We start from the raw sequence: 20,594 nt of genomic DNA, 5'->3' as shown, positions 1-20,594 counted from the left end.
ATTTACAATACAATACAATTTACAATACAACACAATTGCTATTGCAAATAGTACTGCAATGAACATTGGGGTATGTGTATCTTTTTGAATTATGGTTTTCTCCGGATACATGTTGGGCCCAACTTTAGACCTAAAGTAAACTATTGGTCAATATTTAGATAAATTTAAAATGTTACTTGAAATTGTGTATATTGTGATCTGCTTGCATTTCAGGTCAAACAGTCCTCAGGGCAAGGGCAAGGTCATTCAGTGAAAGAGAGGGAGAAAGGCAAATCCTCCCTAGACCCTCACTTAAGTGGCTAATGCTCAGGAGACCCTGACCTTTCAGTGTCATCCATCTCCTTTATGCATAACCAACCCCTCCCCAGGCCTTGTCCGAGTCTGACCAGAGGTTTCCCTTTCTGTCCCAACAAATCCTCTGGATGGCTAGAATATTCTTTTGGAATTTACTGGTAGTTTTTTTTTTTTTTTCTTATATAACTCTCATGTAAAACTAGAGATTTCTCCTATAGCCTCAGTGAGTGTATTTGGTTTTTTCCACTCCAAGAAGCAATATATAATGAAAATTTGTGCTTTGGGAATTAGACCTTAGCTTGAAACCCAGTTCAGTCTTTTCCGGCCAAGTCATGTTAAGGTTGGGCAATTTATTTACACTTCTGAGACGGTAGACCTTATCTGTTAAATGTGGATAATACTACTTTCTTATGGGAGTTATTTTAAATTGAATGAGATATGCAAATATGCTTGGGACACAGGTGTCTAATGTTAGTTTCCTTTCCCTCTGGGGTTTAAGTGAGGGAAAGGATGAGAAGCAAGAGAGCACCTGAGATTGATGAGGCACACTCCATTTTTCTATCATAACCATACGCAACCATCATGTTCCAGATGCTTGGCACAGAGTCTCTCACAGAAAAGATAGTCAACTGAATATTCATGGAATGAATCTTCTGAGCTCTGTGCTTGCTTCATGTACAGGAGGGTAGAGGAAAAGCTTGAATTGTTGCACTAATTCTTCAGCAGACCAAAAACATGGGCTGCTTGAACTGGATGCAGAAAGTGGAGACAATGGCTAAAGAAACAGACAAACCAATTCCTATGGCTGGTGGGAGAAAATAAATAGAGTGACAAGGGAACCAGGTGAAACTAAGTAGTGTCTCTGGAGGGTTATGTCCAGTGGCAACTCTACCTCCTTAAACTTCTATATACTGAGCTCCTAGCATTTTAATCCCTACCCTCATCTCCTTATCCAAAATAAATATTCTTACACTAGAGTCCCTATGGCAAGAATTGATGTGTAGTTTATGGAATTGGAAGAAATCTACTTTTAAAATATAAAAATGCATTTACTCTTGGGAAGCTTCCGAATCTATTCCTGTTGATATGCTCAGATGGTGTGACTTACTGCTTCTTGTGGCTTATTCAGGAATGGATAACACATGACTAATTAGCCTACAGGAACACCAAGCATTTCATATGGCTTTTATACTCTAAATCTTATGATGATGAACGTTGTTGTCTTTTATCTTGAGATAACCATGAAGGTCAGAACAGGATGATGGATATGTTGACCAGGGTAGCATTGTTCCCTGTCTCAGTCTGTCTAGCAACTACCAAATGGGGAAATGATGATGCTTTACACTGTTTCCTGTCTCAGTCTGTCTAGCAACTACCAAATGGGGAAATGATGATGCTTTACACACATCTGATAAAAAGTATGATGAGTTTTTTCCTCTATCCTTGCAGATAAAAAGACAACCTACAATTACTATAGCACATTGTCATTTACAAGTGACAAACTATATGAGTTTGGAAAAGAGGCTTCTGAAAATTTCACAGAAATGAGCCAGAAAATTGAATCAATGGTAAGCATTTTATTCCCACTTCTAGGGTATTTGCTATCAGTTTTTACCATAATTTTTAGTATCCTAGCTTCTCAAACATCCATTCAACTGGTCTTGTATATCTTGCAAAATGGGGAGAGGCCCTACCTGAGAGATATATGACAAAACTAACGATACATGAATTGGAGGAATATGCCTTACAGGGCTAAACCTAGTGACTTTTAGCCATTTCTTTTTGTACCTCCTACTCACCCTTCCTTAGCTAGTGCTACAGTATTGATCAGCAGAGTCTAGAAATTCTGAGAATGTTAGGATGACCCAAGATACAGTTGTTGTATCATTGATTTCCTAAAGAGACCTTTAGCAAAAGGACACAAGATTGAAACTATTCAGACCCATACTTGAGAAGTATCTTAGTATTTTAAAATATCCAACCTTGGACAAGTTTTTGGTACATAAGTCTATAGGAAATCCTTGGATATTCATCTTTATCCTTAGGGCATCAACATTCATCCTGAGGAATGAACTGAATATTTTAAATAGTGGAAAATTTAGCAGTATAGGCCAAAAGAGCAAGAGCCTGGGTGATGACTTCTCTTCATTGTCAGACTACTTAGAGAATAATTTAGACTTTTCCTGGTAGTCTGTGAAGTAATTAGTGAAATGATGTGATGGAAAGCACCCTAAACTAGGAGTTGGGACACCTAGTTCTAGTACCATTTACTAGACAGTGATGTGTCATTGACATATCTCTTTATCATTCTGGAAAAATTCTCTTATGTGAAAATTAAGGCACTAGACTAGAAAATTTCCAAATTGTCTTCCAGTTCCAATATCCTGAGTGAGAACAGAATGGCAGTGGCCCACCTAGAAACTGCCTGGTAGACTAGGAGCCTGAGGATTTGGATACTTTGCTAAGGAGAGGGTCAAATCCTGGTTGTATTTGTACTTGTAAACACCAAACCAGGGAAATATCAAATAAGCTCTTTTTAAGGAGCTATATTTTAGGATATATATATATATATATATATATCTTCTTAAAATATAACATATATTAAAGGAAAGGAAATAGAACTAAAGAGATCAAGTAAAGATGCAACTATTTTCCTTGTTTTTTGTGCCATTCTCTAAAATTTTTATAAGATCCAGACTGACTTAAATATATAGGAATATAAATAAGACTCTAACACTCTTAAAAATTAATAATTTTGAAATTGTTTGATGAAAAATAAACCTTTAAATAAATATTTCCAAGTGAATGCTGTCATTAGAGAACTCATTTGAATTGTGCTGATTTGTCTCATAATTGAAGTAACTTTCCTTGGGCACAAAGACTCAGAAGTCAAACAAAATGTAAGAAAGAATAAAAAGGCTCATTGTTTCTGTCAGTCAATTACCAGCTTGTAGTATCTGTATTTGGTAAATATCCATACAGTGAAAACAAGAAACACTTGCTGTGTTTATCTTGACTTTTAATTTAAAAATTTAAGTTGGCTAGAATTCTTATTTGTAGTAGTAAGAAATACCTCCACAAAATACATTCTTCCACCCTATTAGAATAAACCTTATAGGAGGTATTAGGCTATGTACCCCAGTTCACCTGGGCCTTCCTAAGAGCATCTTGAGTGCTGAATTGAGTGCAGATTAAGACAGGATATTTGGTAACTTTTTCACCAGGTTTGAGAACCATGTGACACCATTATGCATTCATTTCCCTCTTCCAAGTACTAATCAAGCCCGACCCTGCTTAGCTTCTGAGATTAGATGAGATCCAGCATGTTCAGGATGGTGTGGTCATAGATTGTCCTTATTTTTATGATCTACCACTTGACAGAGCTTTTTCACTTCCTTTGTTTATCTACTGTAAAAATCTGTATCTCACGGTGTGGATGCTTACTCTTACTTTTCAAAACCCAATCTGTTTATTCTCTTTTGTCTCTTTCTGAGTGTAACATAGAAGATGTCACTCCTGGCCCCCCTACTATGGTTCCCCAGTTCCTATAATTCCTAAGGCAGAGTTCAGTTGAAATCACTGAGTAGAATACAAAAAGAGATTCCTCAAGTTTAGCACATTGTGAAATGTCAGTCAATGTGTTTTGTTTTTAAGTTTTTTAAAAATGTTTTTAAGCTTTGAATCAATTTGCAGAATTTCAGAAAATTATCCTTGCTGACGTATTTTGAATATTTTTGGAACAGGTGAATAATGCATTTCATAAATCTTCATTGAGGCAAGCATTTGTCAAGTCTCACATTATCAAGTTCAGGTATGTGGATCTAAAATGCTGACTTCTGAATATAATTTAAAGCTAAAGCTGTTAACCTGGTCAGTAATAAATACTGTCTGAAGTGTTAATGATATGATATAATTCAATTCAACAGACGTTAATTTGGTACCTGCTCTGTATAAGTCATGGGTTACAATGTGCCTTACTCAGTCTTTAAATTCAAAACAAGGCATTTGCAAGATGATTTTGAGGGACAGAAGTGTTATTGGTGGCTATGTTATAGAACTGTTTTTTTGTTTGTTTGTTTGTGTGTTTTTTTGGAATGGCTAATTAGCACAAATAGGGACCTAAGCCACATCCCTCGGTTTAATAGCAAATAAGTGTCCTATGTAAAATAGTGTAGTAGATGAGATTTTTCTTCTCCTCTTGGTTCTCCTTCCTACCAATTTTCTTTCCTTTCTTTCATTCCACTCATTTTTTCTACAAATACTTAAGATCTCAGATCTGATCATCAACCATCAATAAATAGAATCCAGAACATAACATTTTAAGCAAAATACTATATGAGGATCTTAAGTAATGTATCGTCTTAATACAAATTATTTTTATTTTCAAAATAAAACAAGAGCTATTTCCAACATTATTTCAATGACAAAAACTCCAAGTTACTTCTCAGTCTATTACTTAGTTGACATCTCTGAGGTGTTAGTTTGCTCACTCCTGAAAATTCCATACTGTTTGGTGTTTGAATTTTTACTTTTTCTTAGATCTGCTTCTCCAGTTCTTAAATTTTCACTCTCTCAAGGGGACTTCATCCACCCACAACATGGTTTCATGTGCTATTGAAACCCAAGTTTCTATTTCCAGTCTAAACTGTTGTCCTGATTTTTAGAACTATATGCCTGCCCACGCACACCTCCACATGGAGGTTTCACAGAAAATTCTTAAACTCAAGAAAAACCCAATCACACTAATGAGAAAACTGGAAGTCATCCCACACTCCTCCCTTTCCTGGGCCCCTTGCACTTTATGAATAACTACCAATTCTGTCTTCCAAATAACTTTCTATTTTGTTTACGCCTTCATCCCAGAAATCTTGCTACTCATTCTTTCTTCTGTTACTACAATATGAAGAAGTGTAATTTGTTGGAAAGATAAAGTCAGTCTTAGAGATGTTGATTTGAGGTATTAAGGGAACTTACGAGCCTGAAATATGCGTCTGACATAAGGGAGGAAATGGAAACTGAGCTGAAGACATAAATTTGCTCAACATCAACTCAAAGTATTAGAAAGTGTGGGTGTCAACAGAATTTCTCAGAAAAGGAGTAATGCAAGAAAAAAAAGGATGATGAAGAAAGCTTGAAGAATGACAGTATTTAAGGAAATAGAAGAAAAATAGGAACCTAGGAAATAGGGAAGGAGCAGGAAAAATGAAGAAACAAGAGAGGCACCACTGAAGCTAACAACAGAACGTTTCAGGGAGTGAGTGGTCAGCATCAACAAGACTCCTGAGACGCCAAGTAATGTGACTAGAAAGAATCCATTGGAAATGTCAATGAGGAAGTCATTAGTGTTCAAGCAGAGAAACAACTCAGTGGAACAGAAGGGGAGGATGCAGACTGCAATGAAGTAAATATGAGGCAGAATGTAATTTACCCATTTAAGAAGGTTTTCTGTGATATGAAGATGTGAGATAAATTGTATAGCTGGGATAGAGGGAGAGTTTTGTTTGTTTTTGTCTCTGTTAGCCAGCCAGTATAGGAATAGTTTAAGATAAATAAGAAAGAGTAAGTAATAGATGATAGGGTTGCTGAGGCAGTGAAATGGGATAAGATATATAACAATAATCTCTTTAAAGTCCTATTTGTTTTTTTCAGATTACAAAAACAATAGAAAATTTTATAAAATTCAAATAACACAGTATTACAAAAAATAGAAAGCGAAAGCCCCCTCTCCAATAATTTCACACCCAGAAATGATACATTTTGTTAACAACTTATATTTAACATTTTCCCAATGACTGCATATAGATCTATTTCATTCTTTAGCTGGCTGTATAGTATTTCACTACAAGTATATGTCAAGATTGATTTAGCCAATGCCCTTTTGATGAACACTTGCGTTGTTACATATTTTTCTGATTTAAAAATAAGGTTATGACAACATATGTGTACGTATCTCCTTGCACACAAAAGAGTGTATTTGAAAATTAAACTTCTAAAAGCAGAAATGCTGCATCAAAGAAGATGGATAGTCAAATTTATAACAGATAAACTGCCTTCCAAAAATGAGATTCTAATTTATATTCACACTTACAGTTTGGGAGCATAGGAGTTGATGCAGTATACAGTGAGGAGTAAAATTGTTTGGGGTTCTGGTTCAAGATGGTGAAGTAGGAAGAACTAAACTCACCTTCTCCCATGGACACACTGAGTCTGCAGCTACATAAGAAACAATTTTCCCTTAAAAAAAAAAAAAGTTGGCTGAGTAAATACTACACATTGGGCAAATGAGAAGAAAACCACATTGAAGCAGGCTGGAGACAATGGGACACAATTTTGTCATAAACTCCACCCCCGCAGAGCAATCCACACCAGAAGAAAACTCAAAACCCAGAGATTCTCCCTGGTGACTGAAGGGTTCGAACCCCATATCAGGCACCTCAACTTTTAGGATGTGCACCTGAGAGATGAGCCTCCAAAACATCTAACTTTGAAAATAAACAGTGCTTGAGTTCTGAGAACCACAAAACTGTAGCCATCTGGGAGATGGCTCTTAAAGGGCCCATGCACTTAGGCTCACCCATCCCAGGGCCCAGCACTGAGGCAGCTTATTGCACCCAGACTAAAAGGGAACTGATTGCATTTGAAAAGAAGGGGTAGAGTAACTGACAGAGAATGAAAGTGTAGTCAAGGATGATTCCAAAAAAATAAATAAAGGATGATTCCAAAGTAGTAATTCATTCAAATAATGCTAAAGCTAGTGAACACTCTATCTTGGAAATATAATCACGTGAAGTCAAAACAACTTGCTCAAGCTTTCTAATGTCCTTAGGATTGGGAGTTGTTTAGGATAGCCTGAAGGCTGCTTAGGAGAAATCACTGGATTTACTTAAGCCACTGGAAATTAAGCCTGAAAGCCAAAGGCAGAGTTGATTTCATATTTACCATACATTTTATTTGATAATTTTGAATTGTTGACAAGAGAATTATTTTTTATATTAATAACCCAAGTATTTAACTAGATCCTATGGTGGTAAGGGAGATCATGAGCATACTAGTTGCTTATCAGAGAGGCTGAGATGGGAGTTCTATATATGACAAGCAATAGGAGTACAGAAGAAAACAAATTAAAACTTTTAAAATTGCATTTATGGATTTGTTTTGTGTTTGTGTTTGTGCTTCAAATGAATGATAAAGAAAAAAATAGTTTGATATTACCATAAATCTTATTTGGAACTTTATCTTTAAAAACCATCTTTCTCTTTTTTTTTTTTTTTTCCTTTTTGGTCCATAGTCAAGAGGAACATGGAGTATTGGCTCATATGCTGCTGATTTTTAGATTTCCCTCTTCTGAGGATCCTGAAACCGTAAATAAAATTATTCAACATGTTCTACATAAAAAGCTGCAAGATGCTGTAGGACACCCTAAATTCCATCCTGAACTTGTTGAAATTAAAAGTAAGTTTATTTCCTATTATGTAGTTCAATTCTCTTACATAGAATAGCTCCATGTTAAGTTTGGTCTTGGGCACTGATTTTTTAAAACGTTTTTGGATGTCTTTCATTGTAGGGATCTTGCCACCAACAGAATATTTCTTTTGGACTAAATTGGTTCTAATGAAGTTTAAAATTTTTTAATACTACCTTAAACTTACACCACCCATGCAAGTCTGTCATTAACCCCTGAGCCTGTGTTCTTTTTCTATGTTGGGGCTTACACTTTAGCTATAGAATCCAATGATAAATGGAGAAAGTGGCTTTGTGCGTTTATTCCTCTTCTTTTTCTTGTTGCTTACTTTTTATGTTCTGAGTATGATGGATGGAAAGGTTCATGCCATCCACATATTTGCTTTCAAATGTCATTAGCTTCTTTACTTAGGCCCTTTACTGATGAAAAGTTTATAATTTAGTTTCTGGTATAAATTATTTTTGGTACATTTTACAACTAATTTGAAAAATCTGAGGTTTTTGTTTTAGCTTTTTTACTTAGGCCCTTTACTGATGAAAAGTTTATAATTTAGTTTCTGGTATAAATTATTTTTGGTATATTTTACAACTAATTTGAAAAATCTGAGGTTTTTGTTTTTGTCAGGGCAGGGGGACAAGATAGACAGTGATAGGTCCTCATTACTAGAAAGTACAAAAATAGGAGATCCTTAGGGAAAATAAAAGACTGGTTAAAGCTAAGTCATGTGCTATAGAACAATGCTAGTCTGTGGAAATAGTGTGCCAGCCACATGTAGGATCTTAAACTTTCTAGTAGGCACATTAAAAAAGTAAGAGTAAACATGTGAAATGTATTTAAATAATTTATATATTTAACCCAATATATCCAAAGTAGTACTATTTCAACAAGTAGTCCAATAACTGACTACTGGTTGAAATGCTAATGTAATTTACATTGTATTCACAATGTAATTTATATTGACAAATAGCCCATGTAAATATTACTCGTGAGATTTTTTTTTGTAATAAGTCTTTGAAATCTATTGTATATTTTATATTTACAGCGCATTTCAGTCACATCTCAAGAGCTCACTAGGCGCATGTGGCTAGTGAATAGAATATTGGATATGGCAGCACTAGAAACTACAGAATAGGGGACAAGTAGAAAGAATGAATACAAGTGCTGATATAAAAGCTGACAGATGTAACTAGAGGCCTAACCTGGTGGTCAGCCCCTCTACTTGCTTAGAAAAGGAGGCTCACTTGTCAGGGCCAGCTATGTAATTTGTCGGGCCCAGTGCAAAGTGAAAGTGTAGGACTCTTTGAAAAGCAATTAAACAATGCTGTTAAAGGTACTAAGATATAAGACTTTGCTTTCTTTCATGGTCTCTCTCGACTTATCATGGCATTTTTACTTGTTAATTAATGATTTCTAAGTGAAAAAAATCCAAACTTTAAATTACTAGCATGAGTTTTGCTGTTCACCTTTATATTGTGAAATGTCAATTTCAAATGTAAATATAAAAGCATTTAACTTTTATTTGGAATCATGAAAATTATACAACTGTATTTCATAGCTCATCCATGCATGTATTTTGGTTCCATGCAATGGAAACACTACAGAAGTCTAGCTCAACATTTTTTATTTCCCTTCTTGATACAGGCACATTTTACCAATGCTCTCTACCTTCAGCTTATGTGAGGAAGAACCAAAATATCCTTATATGTCATTATTTTCAGCTGAAGCTGTTGGCTAATACTACAGGAGAAACAACAGGAGCAAGAAAGGATATGAGAGGGTCCCTTAGTCATTCATGTTTATTAGAATGCCATTGCCTTCTTTTATGTTCTAAGCAAGTTCTGGTTCAAACAGAAAACAGCCTCCTGAGACTGTCACTGCCCTCTGCTTACACAGTGGTAGACATCACACACTTATACTCACTTTGAGTATGCTAAACATTGTGGGTCCACTGGAATTCTTAGTTCTTAGGATATTGTGCATGATATATACAAATGGGGTAGCAAGAATCCATGGGCACACCTATTGTGTATATCTCCTCTGCCCATGCCATCTCTATTATCCTGTCAAAATTCACTTCCAAACATGTTATGAGATAAAATTATTATGAATTTCAAGACAGTGAACATTAAACCAAGTGAGATGTCATGCTGAGAGCAGGACTCAGTGCAGATACACAAGTCACACACTCATGAAGTCAGCCCTGTTAGTAGTATTGTATGAAAAAAAAAAAGAAATTCAACTAAATAAATTTAAAGATCTAATTGTCTTTATTTAATGATTCACAAATTGTGCAGCATTCCGCCTTAGCAGATAGATAGGAGCTCTGAGGAGCTGTACAAAACGGAAGATTTTTATAGCCAGAAGGAGGTGAGACAAGGAAGCTTTCTAACAGAGTGGACTGTGTCATGAAATGGCAACTTCATTTGGGAGTAGGTGGGGTCTATCAGACAGATTACTTCACTGGTGCCAACCAGGTAATTCCAGATTGACTGATTAAAGGTCACATTCCTGAGACATGCTGAAACTGCAATTAGGCTAGGTATTAGGTAGTTTGCTGATATAGGACTTACAACAAGTCACTCTATTTTGAGTCTCCTTACTTCTTTTTTTAACAGTATCAACATGCAAAGCCATTTAAAGCTTGTGTTTCCATATTTATTTTCTGTTTGGATGATCTGTCCATAGTGTAAGTGGGGTGTTAAAGTCCCCTACTATTATTGTGTTACTGTCAATTTCCCCTTTTATTGTTGTTAGCATTTGCCTTATGTATTGAGGTGCCCCTATGTTGGATGCATAAATATTTATAACTGTTATATCTTCTTCTTGGATTGATCCCTTGATAATTATGTAGTGTCCTTCCTTATCTCTTGTAACAGTCTTTATTTTAAAGTCTATTTTATCTGATGTGAGTATTGTTACTCCAGCTTTCTTTTGATTTCCATTTGCATGGAATATCTTTTTTCATCCCCTCACTTTCAGTCTGTATGTGTCCCTAGGTCTGAAATGGGTCTCTTGTAGACAGAATATATATGAGTCTTGTTAAATAATACAATAGACCAGATAGATTTAATTGATATTTATAGGACATTCCACCCGAAAGTGGCAGAATACTCTTTCTTCTGAAGTGCGCATGGAACATTCTCCAGGATAGATCACATCTTGGGTCACAAAACAAGCAGTGGAAAATTTAAGAAAATTGAAATTGTATCAAGCACCTTTTCCAACCAAAATGCTATGAGATTAGAAATCAATTACTGGAAAAGAAACTGTAAAAAAACAAACACATAGAGGCTAAAAAATATGTCACTAAATAATCAAGAGATCACTGAAGAAATCAAAGAGGAAATAAAAAAATACCTACAAACAAATGACAATGAAAACACAATGACCCAAACCTGTGGGATGTAGCAAGAGGAAAGTTTATAGCTATACAGTGCTACGTCAAGAAACAAGAAAAATCTCAAACAAACAATCTAATCTTACACCTAAAGCAACTAGAGAAAGAAGAACAAAGAAAACCCAAACAGTAGAAGGAAAGTAATCATAAAGATCAGAGCAGAAATAAATGAAATAGAAATGAATAAAACAATAGCAAAGATCAATAAAATTAAAAGTTGGTTCTTTGAGAAGATAAACAAAATTGATAAACCTTTAGCCAGACTCATCAAGAAAAAAAAGGAGAGGACTCAAATCAATAAAATTAGAAACGAAAAAGGAGAAATTACAACTGACACCACAGAAATACAAAGGATTATAAGAGAACACTACAAACAACTATATGCCAATAAAATGGACAACCTCAAAGAGGTGGACAAATTCTTAGAAAGGTACAATTTTCCAAGACTGAACCAGGAAGAATTAGAAAATATAAACGACCTATCACAAGTAATGAAATTGAAACTGTGATTAAAAATCTTCCAACAAACAAAAGTCCAGGACCAGATGCCTTTACAGTCGAATTCTATCAAACATTTAGAGAAGAGATAACACCATCCTTCTCAAACTCTTCCAAAAAGTTGTAGAGGGAGGAACACCCTCAAATTCATTCTATGAGGCCACCATCACCCTGATACCAAAACCAGACAAAGATACTACAAAAAAAGAAAATTACAGACCAATATCACTGATGAATATAGATGTAAAAATCCTCAACAAAATACTAGCAAACAGAATCCAACAACACATTAAAAGGATCATACACCATGATCAAATGGGATTTAGCCCAGGGATGCAAGGATTCTTCATGATACACAAATCAATCAATGTGATACACCATATTAACAAATTGAAGAATAAAAACCATATAATCATCTCAATAGATGCAGAAAAAGCTTTTGACAAAATTCAATGCACATTTATGATAAAAACTCTCCAGAATGGGCAAAGAAGAAACCTACCTCAACATAATAAAGGCCATATATGACAAAGCCGCAGCAAATATTCTCAATGGTGAAAAACTGAAAGCATTTCCTCTAAGATCAGGAAGAAGACCAGGGTGTCCGTTCTTGCCATTATTATTCAACATAGTCTTGGAAGTCCTAGCCATGGCAATCAGAGAAGAAAAAGAAATAAAAGGAATCCAAATCAGAAAAGAAGAAGTAAAACTGTCACTGTTTGCACGTCATGATACTATACATAGAAAATCCTAAAGATGCCACCAGAAAACTACTAGAACTAATTGATGAATTTGGTAAGGCTACAGGACACAAAATTAATGCACAGAAATCTCTTGCATTCCTATACACGAACCACAAAAGATAATAAAGAAAAATTAAAGAAACAATCTCATTTACCATTGCAACAAAAAGAATAAAATACCTAGAAATAAACCTACCTAAGGAGGCAAAAGACCTGTCTGTACTCAGAAAACTATAAAACAATGATGAAAGAAATCAAAGATAACATAAACAGATGGAGAAATATACCATGTTCTTGGATTGGAAGAATCAATATTGTGAAAATACCTATACTACCCAAAGCAATCTACAGATTCAGTGCAATCCATATCAAATTACCAATGGCATTCTTCACAGAATTAGAAGAAAAAGTTTTACAATTTATATGGAAGCACAAAAGACCCCAAAGCAATCTTGAGAAAGAAAAACTGAGCTGGAGGTATCAGGCTCCCTGACTTCAAACTATACTACAAAGCTATAGTAATCAAGACAGGATGGTACTGGCACAAAAACAGAAATATAGATCAATGGTACAGGATAGAAAGCCCAGAGATAGACCCATGCACATATAGTTATCTAATTTATGATGAAGGAAGCAAGAACATACAATGGAGAAAAGACAGCCTCTTCAATAAGTGGTGTTGGGAAAACTGGACAGCTACATGTAAAAGAATGAAATTAGAACACTCCTTAACACCATACACAAAAATAAACCCAAAATGGATTAAAGACCTAAATATAAGACTGGAGACTCTAAAACTCTTGGAGGAAAACATAGGAAAAACACTCTTTGACATAAACCACAGCAAGACCTTTTTTGAACCACCTCCTTGAGTAATGGAAATAAAAACAAAAATAAACAAATGGGACTAATGAAACTTCAAAGCTTTTGCACAGCAAAGGAAACCATAAACAAGACAAAAAGACAACCCTCAGAATGGGAGAAAATATTTGCAAATGAAGCAACAGACAAAGGATTAATCTCCCAAATATACAAACAGCTCATGGAGCTCAAATCAAAAAAAACAAACAACCCAATCTAAAAATGGGCAGAAGACCTAAATAGACATTTCACCAAAGAAGACATACAGATAGCAGTGAGGCACATGAAAAGATGCTCAACATCACTAATTATTAGAGAAATGCACATCAAAACTACAATGAGGTATCACCTCACACTAGTCACAATGGCCATCATCACAAAATATACAAACAATAAATGCTGGAGAGGGTGTGGAGAAAAGGGAGCCCTCTTGCACTGTTGATGGGAATGTAAATTGATACAGCCACTATGGAGAACAGTATGGAGGTTCCTTTAAAAACTAAAAATAGAGCTACCATATGACCCAGCAGTTCTAGTACTGGGCATATACCCTGAGAAAACCATAATGCAAAAAGACACATGTACCCCAATGTTCACTGCAGCACTATTTACAATAGGCAGGACATGGAAACAACCTAAATGTCCAATGACAGATGAATGGGTAAAGAAGGTGTGGTACATATGTACAATGGAATATTTCTCAGCCATAAAAAGGAATGAAATTGGGTCATTTGTAGAGATGTGGATGACCTAGAGTCTTTCATACAGAGTGAAGTAAGCTAGAAAGATAAAAACAAGTATTGTATATTAACGTATATATGTGGAATCTAGAAAAATGGTACAGATGAACCTATATGCAGGGCAGGAATAGAAACATAGATGTACAGAACAGATATGTAGACACAGGTAGGGAAGGGGAGGGTGGGACGAACTGAGAGATTAGGATTGACATATGTACACTACCATGTGTAAAATAGCTAGTAGAAACATGCTATAAAGCACAGAAAGCTCAGTGCTCTGTGATGACCTAGATGGGTGGGATGTGGGGTGAGTGGGGTGTGAGGGAGGTCTAAGAGGGAGGGGATATATGTATACATATAGCTGATTCACGTCACTGTACAGCAGAAACTAATACAACATTGTAAAGAAAATATACTCCAATTAAAAAAAATGCAAAGCCAGAATTTTCTCTAGGAAAAGCTTGAAATAGAGAACAGGTTATTGAAATAGGGAGACTAGTGGTGGTGTTTTATTTACTGAGAATACATGGTCACTTCTTCCTCATTTTTGTCATTTTCCCCAAATATAGCCAGAACAGAGAAAGTCAGAAAGAAGCCTCTCAAGAATACAGATTTTTTTTTTGGTAAATCAATATTATTAAATACTAAAAGAAAAATTAACTTTAAAATTTTTTGCATTTAGAACTCCCATCTTACCAGGTTCTAAGAAAATAGGTTGGGCCATTGGAAATCTACTGAGTCAGGAAATTTGAGTTCTTAAAGTTTTATGTATCTGTCGGTTGGTTTAGTGTTTGGATAGGATTAGGGCCTGATTGTTGACAAGTCAACAAACTAAGGAGCCACTGGCTAGAGTTGAATGACAATTTGAGGGCAAACTGTCTTGCTAAAACTTCAGCAGAAAGAAGACCTGGAAAAGGATAACATTTGCTTTTAAATGGGAATAAGGACAAATTTATGGCCACTGGAATATGTTATACAGATGGAACTATGCCTATGAGTTTGGTAAAAAAAAAAAAAAATCTGAAATAATGGTCAATAAAAATACTATCGCATCTGGGGAATCAATACTCTGGTTTAGAATAGTATGTCCCACGCAAAAGGCTGAACTACCTGCATCTTATTTCCGGCTATAAAATTCAGATTCCTGGGTTTCAGCACAAAGCTACTGAGTCAGAATCACTGGGAAGAGGAACAGGAATTTACAGTATAAAGATGCTCTCTAGGTGACTTTTAGCCACACTAAAGTTTAAGAAACACTGTTCAAATCTCCCTTCTCCCCAAGACAATGAACGTATTCTATCTATGATAAACTAACTGTGTTGCTTTTTTTTTTTTCCCGTTGCGGAGCACAGGCTCCAGACGCGCAGGCCCAGCGGCCATGGCTCACGGGCCCAGCCGCTCCACAGCATGTGGGATCCTCCCAGACCAGGGCACGAACCCGTGTCCCCTGCATCGGCAGGCGGACTCTCAACCACTGCGCCACCAGGGAAGCCCTGTGTTGCTTTTTTTTAACAACATAGAGATACTATCCGATAATGGAATTGAGCAACCTTTAGTATTTGAAGTACTCAGAGGCATTATGAAATTCTGATGTGCAGACCCTGTTCTATTCACCATTTCTGTGTGTTTCAGAAATCAACGAGACAGAAACAGACAACTTTCTAAACAATTGTAAGTTTAATATATTTATTAAAATTGCATTACCTGAATGAAAAATTTAACTCTGGATTATTTAGGCTTACTTTGTTGGTATTATAGGGTCAGAACAAAGTTTGATCTGTGCACAGCTCATGGTATTTTATCTTATTTCTGAGGCACATTTTATTGCAAAAGGATAAAAACTGGGAGGACTTTGGAATGGGTGTATGGGGCTTGTGGCAGATGTGTAGTGGAAGATAGTACAGTTGTTAAAGAAAAGGCAAAAATACTTCTCAATGTTCTGATTGCAGATATCTACAATATACTCTCATGAACATTTTCTAAAGATTATACAAAAGTAATCTGTATGTTGCTATTTGTCAGCTAGAGGCAGAAATTTAGTGTTACTCTACACTAAATAAAATCTTGATGTTATTAATCCCTATTGTAAAAATTACAGACGGGGTTGGAGTATAGACTGATGAAATTATTGAAGGCTCAGATAATATCTTCACCCATATTTTAAAAAAATACTGACTCAAGGCTTAGTATTTCCTTTCCCTTATAGCAGAGTACCCTGCCATGATTTAGAGAATACATTTGATATTTAACAGAATTAGTACACAATACATTTATGTTAAAAGATGAAAGGAAGTGTGTTATTCACCAGCTCAGAATGTTGGTTAATTCACAAACTTAACTAAACATAAAAACCAAAGGATAATCCCATTACCTAAATGGCATATATTTTTGTCACCAATATTTAGTGGGAACTTGCTATGTGCTAGTGCTGTGCTAGTCAACAGGGATATAAAATGGATAAGATTTACTCCTTGCTTAAGGCAGCTCATACTCAAATGAGACTAGATATATGAGACTAATGCATAAACAGAGTTCTAAAATAATAGTTCTCAAACAGGGGCAATTTGGCCCCCAAGTGACTCTGTCCTATTGTGGCATTTTGGTTATCATGATTGTAGGGGGGGGATGCTACTGGTACTAGTGTATATAGGCCAGGGATCCTTTAAACATCCTATTATGCATGAGACGGCTGCCCACACAAGGAATTCTCCATCTAACAGTGTCAATAGTGCCAAGATTGAGACATCCTGTTATAAACAATATCCCTCATACTAATATTAGACATATATACATACAATAATATAAACTAATATATATTAATCTATTATATAGAGAGATATATATACACAGAGTATTATTATTGTTATTATTATTTTGATGTAAGCATCAAGAAAGTCATAAGTAATCCAGTCTGGAGGCAAGGGAATTATTAGGGAAGGCATCCTAGAGAAGGTCATGACTGATTTAAATCTTACAAGATGAAAAGGAGTTAAATAAATGGAACACTGCAGTTTAAGCAAAGGTAAGAGCAAGAGAAAATATTTGATACTGTTGGAGCACAAAGTATAAGAAATTTGAGACACAGTAACACAATTTGCTACTTAAAAAACAACTGCTAACTAACGCATCATCTCTTTTGCAGGCTGCGGGACACGAAGGAACAAAACTACAAGACAGAGTCTCAGGATTGTTGGTGGGACAGAGGTACAAGAGGGTGAATGGCCATGGCAAGCTAGTCTGCAATGGGATGGGATCCATCGCTGTGGAGCAACTTTGATTAATGACACATGGCTTGTGAGTGCTGCTCACTGCTTTAGAACGTAAGTCCTGAACCTTGAGAATGACTAAGGGTAAGCAAAGTGTACTGCGGCTTGGCAGGAAGGAAATACCTCATGAGAGATGAGTTTAATACAAATTAAAGATCATATACATATGAGAGTGGGAAATTCATAAACCTTAGTAAGAGGTTTTATAGTTTAGAAATGGAAATGGTACCAAAGTACATGTAGATAAATTATCCATTGACAACTACACAATAATTTATCAAAGGAAGCAGGAATTTGAGAGTCATCTATCAGAGATAGAGGCTAGGTGGATTGTAGGTTTGACCCTGATAGGGAAATTCCACGTTGTACGAAAAAATTAAATATGAAGAAATTTGGTAGTAACAAATTATACAACTGAATAGGTCGACTAGTTATATTTCAAGGAATTTCAATTCAATCTTCCAACCCAATGCAAAATGCCTACAGTATACAGGATAAGTAATGCTTTGTTAAATTATTGTATAACATTTTTGATTTTCAGAGAAATGTGTGGATAGGCAACATGGTGCACATAGAATACATTCACTTCTCTCATTCTGTACAGGATATGCTTTCCATATGTCCCCTGGAGTCAACTGATGCCCAGAAATGTCAAAAGGTCCTAGGATCTGGAGTGGGTGACTCAGCATGCTGAGTGGCGTGCATATCCTAAGAAACATGCCAAGGTGGAATTTCCACCTGATCTGACACCTGAGCCTTAGATTGGAAAGAGTTTGTATCTATGCATATAAACCATCATTTTAAAAAGAAAACTTACATTGATACTTTTACATTAAATTATTTAATATAAATAGTTATATTGGTAAAAATGGTAAAGTAGGATTTGTTCCTCATACTTTCTCCTCAGGTATAAGGACCCAGCCAGATGGACTGCTTCCTTTGGAGTAAAAATAGAGCCTCCAAAAATGAAACAAGGCCTCCGGAGGATAATTGTGCATGAAAAATACAAATATCCATCACATGACTATGATATTTCAGTTGCAGAGCTTTCTAGCCCTGTTTCCTACACAAATGCAGTACACAGAATTTGTCTCCCTGATGCATCCCGTGAATTCCACCCTGGTGATGAGATGTTTGTGACAGGATTTGGAGCACTGCAAAATGATGGTGCGCATCTGAGGAGAAAGTCAAATCATAGTAATTTAATTTGGTATTCTAAGGCATTTAAAAAATGGAATGCCATTATGCCAAAATATGTTTGTGGGTTGGTCATATGGACCGGGGCCAAGTCAGGCCCTACTTGTGAACTAAGTCATTTAGAAGACACATAAATTCCTTCAGGCCTTAGGTTACTATCAAATACATCACTACCACTATAGTAATTGTGCCTGGTAAGGTGTCTGAAAGAGTAAATATATCTGAAATTTTTACTAGGGTATTAACCACATAAGAGATTAGGGATCATTAATACATACACCCAGTTGTGAAGATCAGAGAATCATAAAGCCACCATTCTCCCCTGCTGAAATTATCTTCTAAGCTTAACAATGACAGAGAAATTACTTAAACAACTGGAGCTTCTTTCCTAGGCACCTAACTTCATTTAAAATAGTTAGAAAAGAATTCATTTCCTAAATTTTACTGTACCTGAAAAAATATATATCCTAAGATTCTATGCCACCATCTTATCTAATAATTAATTATAAAAGACTTTCTTCAGGTTTATAGAATATATGTAGATTTATAAATATGAAGTCTATTTTTTTTCCTTTAGGAAGTAGTCAAAATCACCTTCGGCAAGTACAGGTGAATCTCATAGACACTAAAATCTGTAATGAACACAAAGCTTACAATAATGCCATAACTCCTAGAATGTTATGTGCTGGATCCTTGAAAGGAAACAGAGATGCGTGCCAGGTAAGTGGTTTGCTACATAATTTTTTGTTCACCTTTTATTTTTAAATAATTACAGCTTTACAGGAAGTTGCAAAGATAGTACAGAGGGGTCTCATCTTCTATCATCACAGAGGTCTGTCTCCCTTTATAATAACATCTATTTCCCTCCCCCAACACTTTATCATCACTAACACCTGGCAATCACCAATCTGTTTGCCCTCTATAATTTTGTAATTTTGAGAGTGTAGCATCATACAGTAACCTTTTTTTAGAATTCCACTTTGATTTATTTATTAGTGTTTTTGACCAGACTCTCTCTTTGTAAGAAAATTGTGTGGTTCCTCTAAGTTAAACACACATAACTTATCACAGTCTACTGGCGTTGAGATTTTACTAGTTTGAGTGGGGTTTAGAATAGAAAATGTACGTCCCTTTAAGTCTCTTTAACCCTCCCTCATTTATAATATTAAATATTAATAAATACAAATATTAAATATTTCCTCTCTATATGCTGAGAGCCACATCAAACAGTGTTTCTGCTTCAAGTGCCAAATGTAACTTAGAAAACTCAAGAGGAGAAGGGAAGTCTATTTACTCATAATTTGTTCTTTCTTTCCCTCTGGTTTTCTAAGATTATTTTTATATCATTTCTTTCCTGTTTCAGAAACTTCCTTTAGCCATTCTTTTAGTGTAGATTTGCTAGTGACAAATTCCCTTAGATTTTCTTTGTTTGCAAAATTCTATATTTCCTATTCATTTCTAAATCATAATTTTGCCAGGTATAGAATTTAGGATTGACAATTTTTTTTCCCCAGCACGTAAATCATGGCCTCTGTGATCTCTGATGAGGAATCTGCTGTTATTAGAATTGTTTTTCCCTAAAAGAAGAGGTGTCATTTCTCTTTTGCTGTGTTCAAGGTTTTTTCTTTGTCTTTAGTTTTCAGAAGTTTGATTACGTATCTTGTCATGGATTTCTCTGGGTTATACTGCTAAGGGCTTGCTCAGCTTTTTAATCTGCAGGTTTATGTCCTTTGACAAATTTGGGAAATTTTCAGCCATTATTTATTTGAAAACTTTTTCAGCCTTACTTTCTTTTTTGTCTCTTTCTGGAACTCTAGTAACAGGTACGTTAGCTCTTCCATTATGGTCTCAGAGATCTCTAAGCTTCTGTTCTTTTTCTTTCCACTCCTCTTTCTCTCTGTTCAAATTGAGTAATTTCTATCATTCTGTCTTCAAGTTCATTGATTTTTTTCTTCCATCATCCCCATTCTTCTGTTAAGTACTTCTAGTGAGGTTTTTTTTTTTTTTTGTAGATTATAGTATTTTTCAGTTCTGAGATTTCCATTTGATCCTTTATGTATGCTATTTCTTTACTGAAACTTCTAAATTTTTTCATTTATTTCAAGCAGGTGGTAGTTGCTCGTTAAGATATTTTTG

General features: G+C 35.5%; 1 protein-coding gene across 2 annotated transcripts in view; it reads left to right on the top strand.

The window, feature by feature from the left end:
• Positions 1-20,594, top strand: part of TMPRSS11E (transmembrane serine protease 11E) — a 50,813-nt gene that overhangs the window by 24,741 nt on the left and 5,478 nt on the right. For both annotated transcript variants that reach the window (XM_019928087.3, XM_019928086.3), the window contains exons 3-9: positions 1,744-1,862; positions 4,038-4,105; positions 7,583-7,746; positions 15,628-15,666; positions 17,138-17,315; positions 18,169-18,428; positions 19,036-19,178. In XM_019928087.3, the coding sequence (XP_019783646.2) occupies positions 1,744-1,862; positions 4,038-4,105; positions 7,583-7,746; positions 15,628-15,666; positions 17,138-17,315; positions 18,169-18,428; positions 19,036-19,178 (971 nt within the window). The remainder of the gene's footprint in view (positions 1-1,743; positions 1,863-4,037; positions 4,106-7,582; positions 7,747-15,627; positions 15,667-17,137; positions 17,316-18,168; positions 18,429-19,035; positions 19,179-20,594) is intronic.

This window comes from Tursiops truncatus, chromosome 5 (genome assembly GCF_011762595.2).
Source record: "Tursiops truncatus isolate mTurTru1 chromosome 5, mTurTru1.mat.Y, whole genome shotgun sequence".
In the NCBI taxonomy this organism is placed as follows: Eukaryota; Metazoa; Chordata; class Mammalia; order Artiodactyla; family Delphinidae; genus Tursiops; species Tursiops truncatus.
The sequence above is the reverse complement of the archived record's forward strand: the minus strand, read 5'-3'. Positions and strand labels throughout refer to the sequence as shown.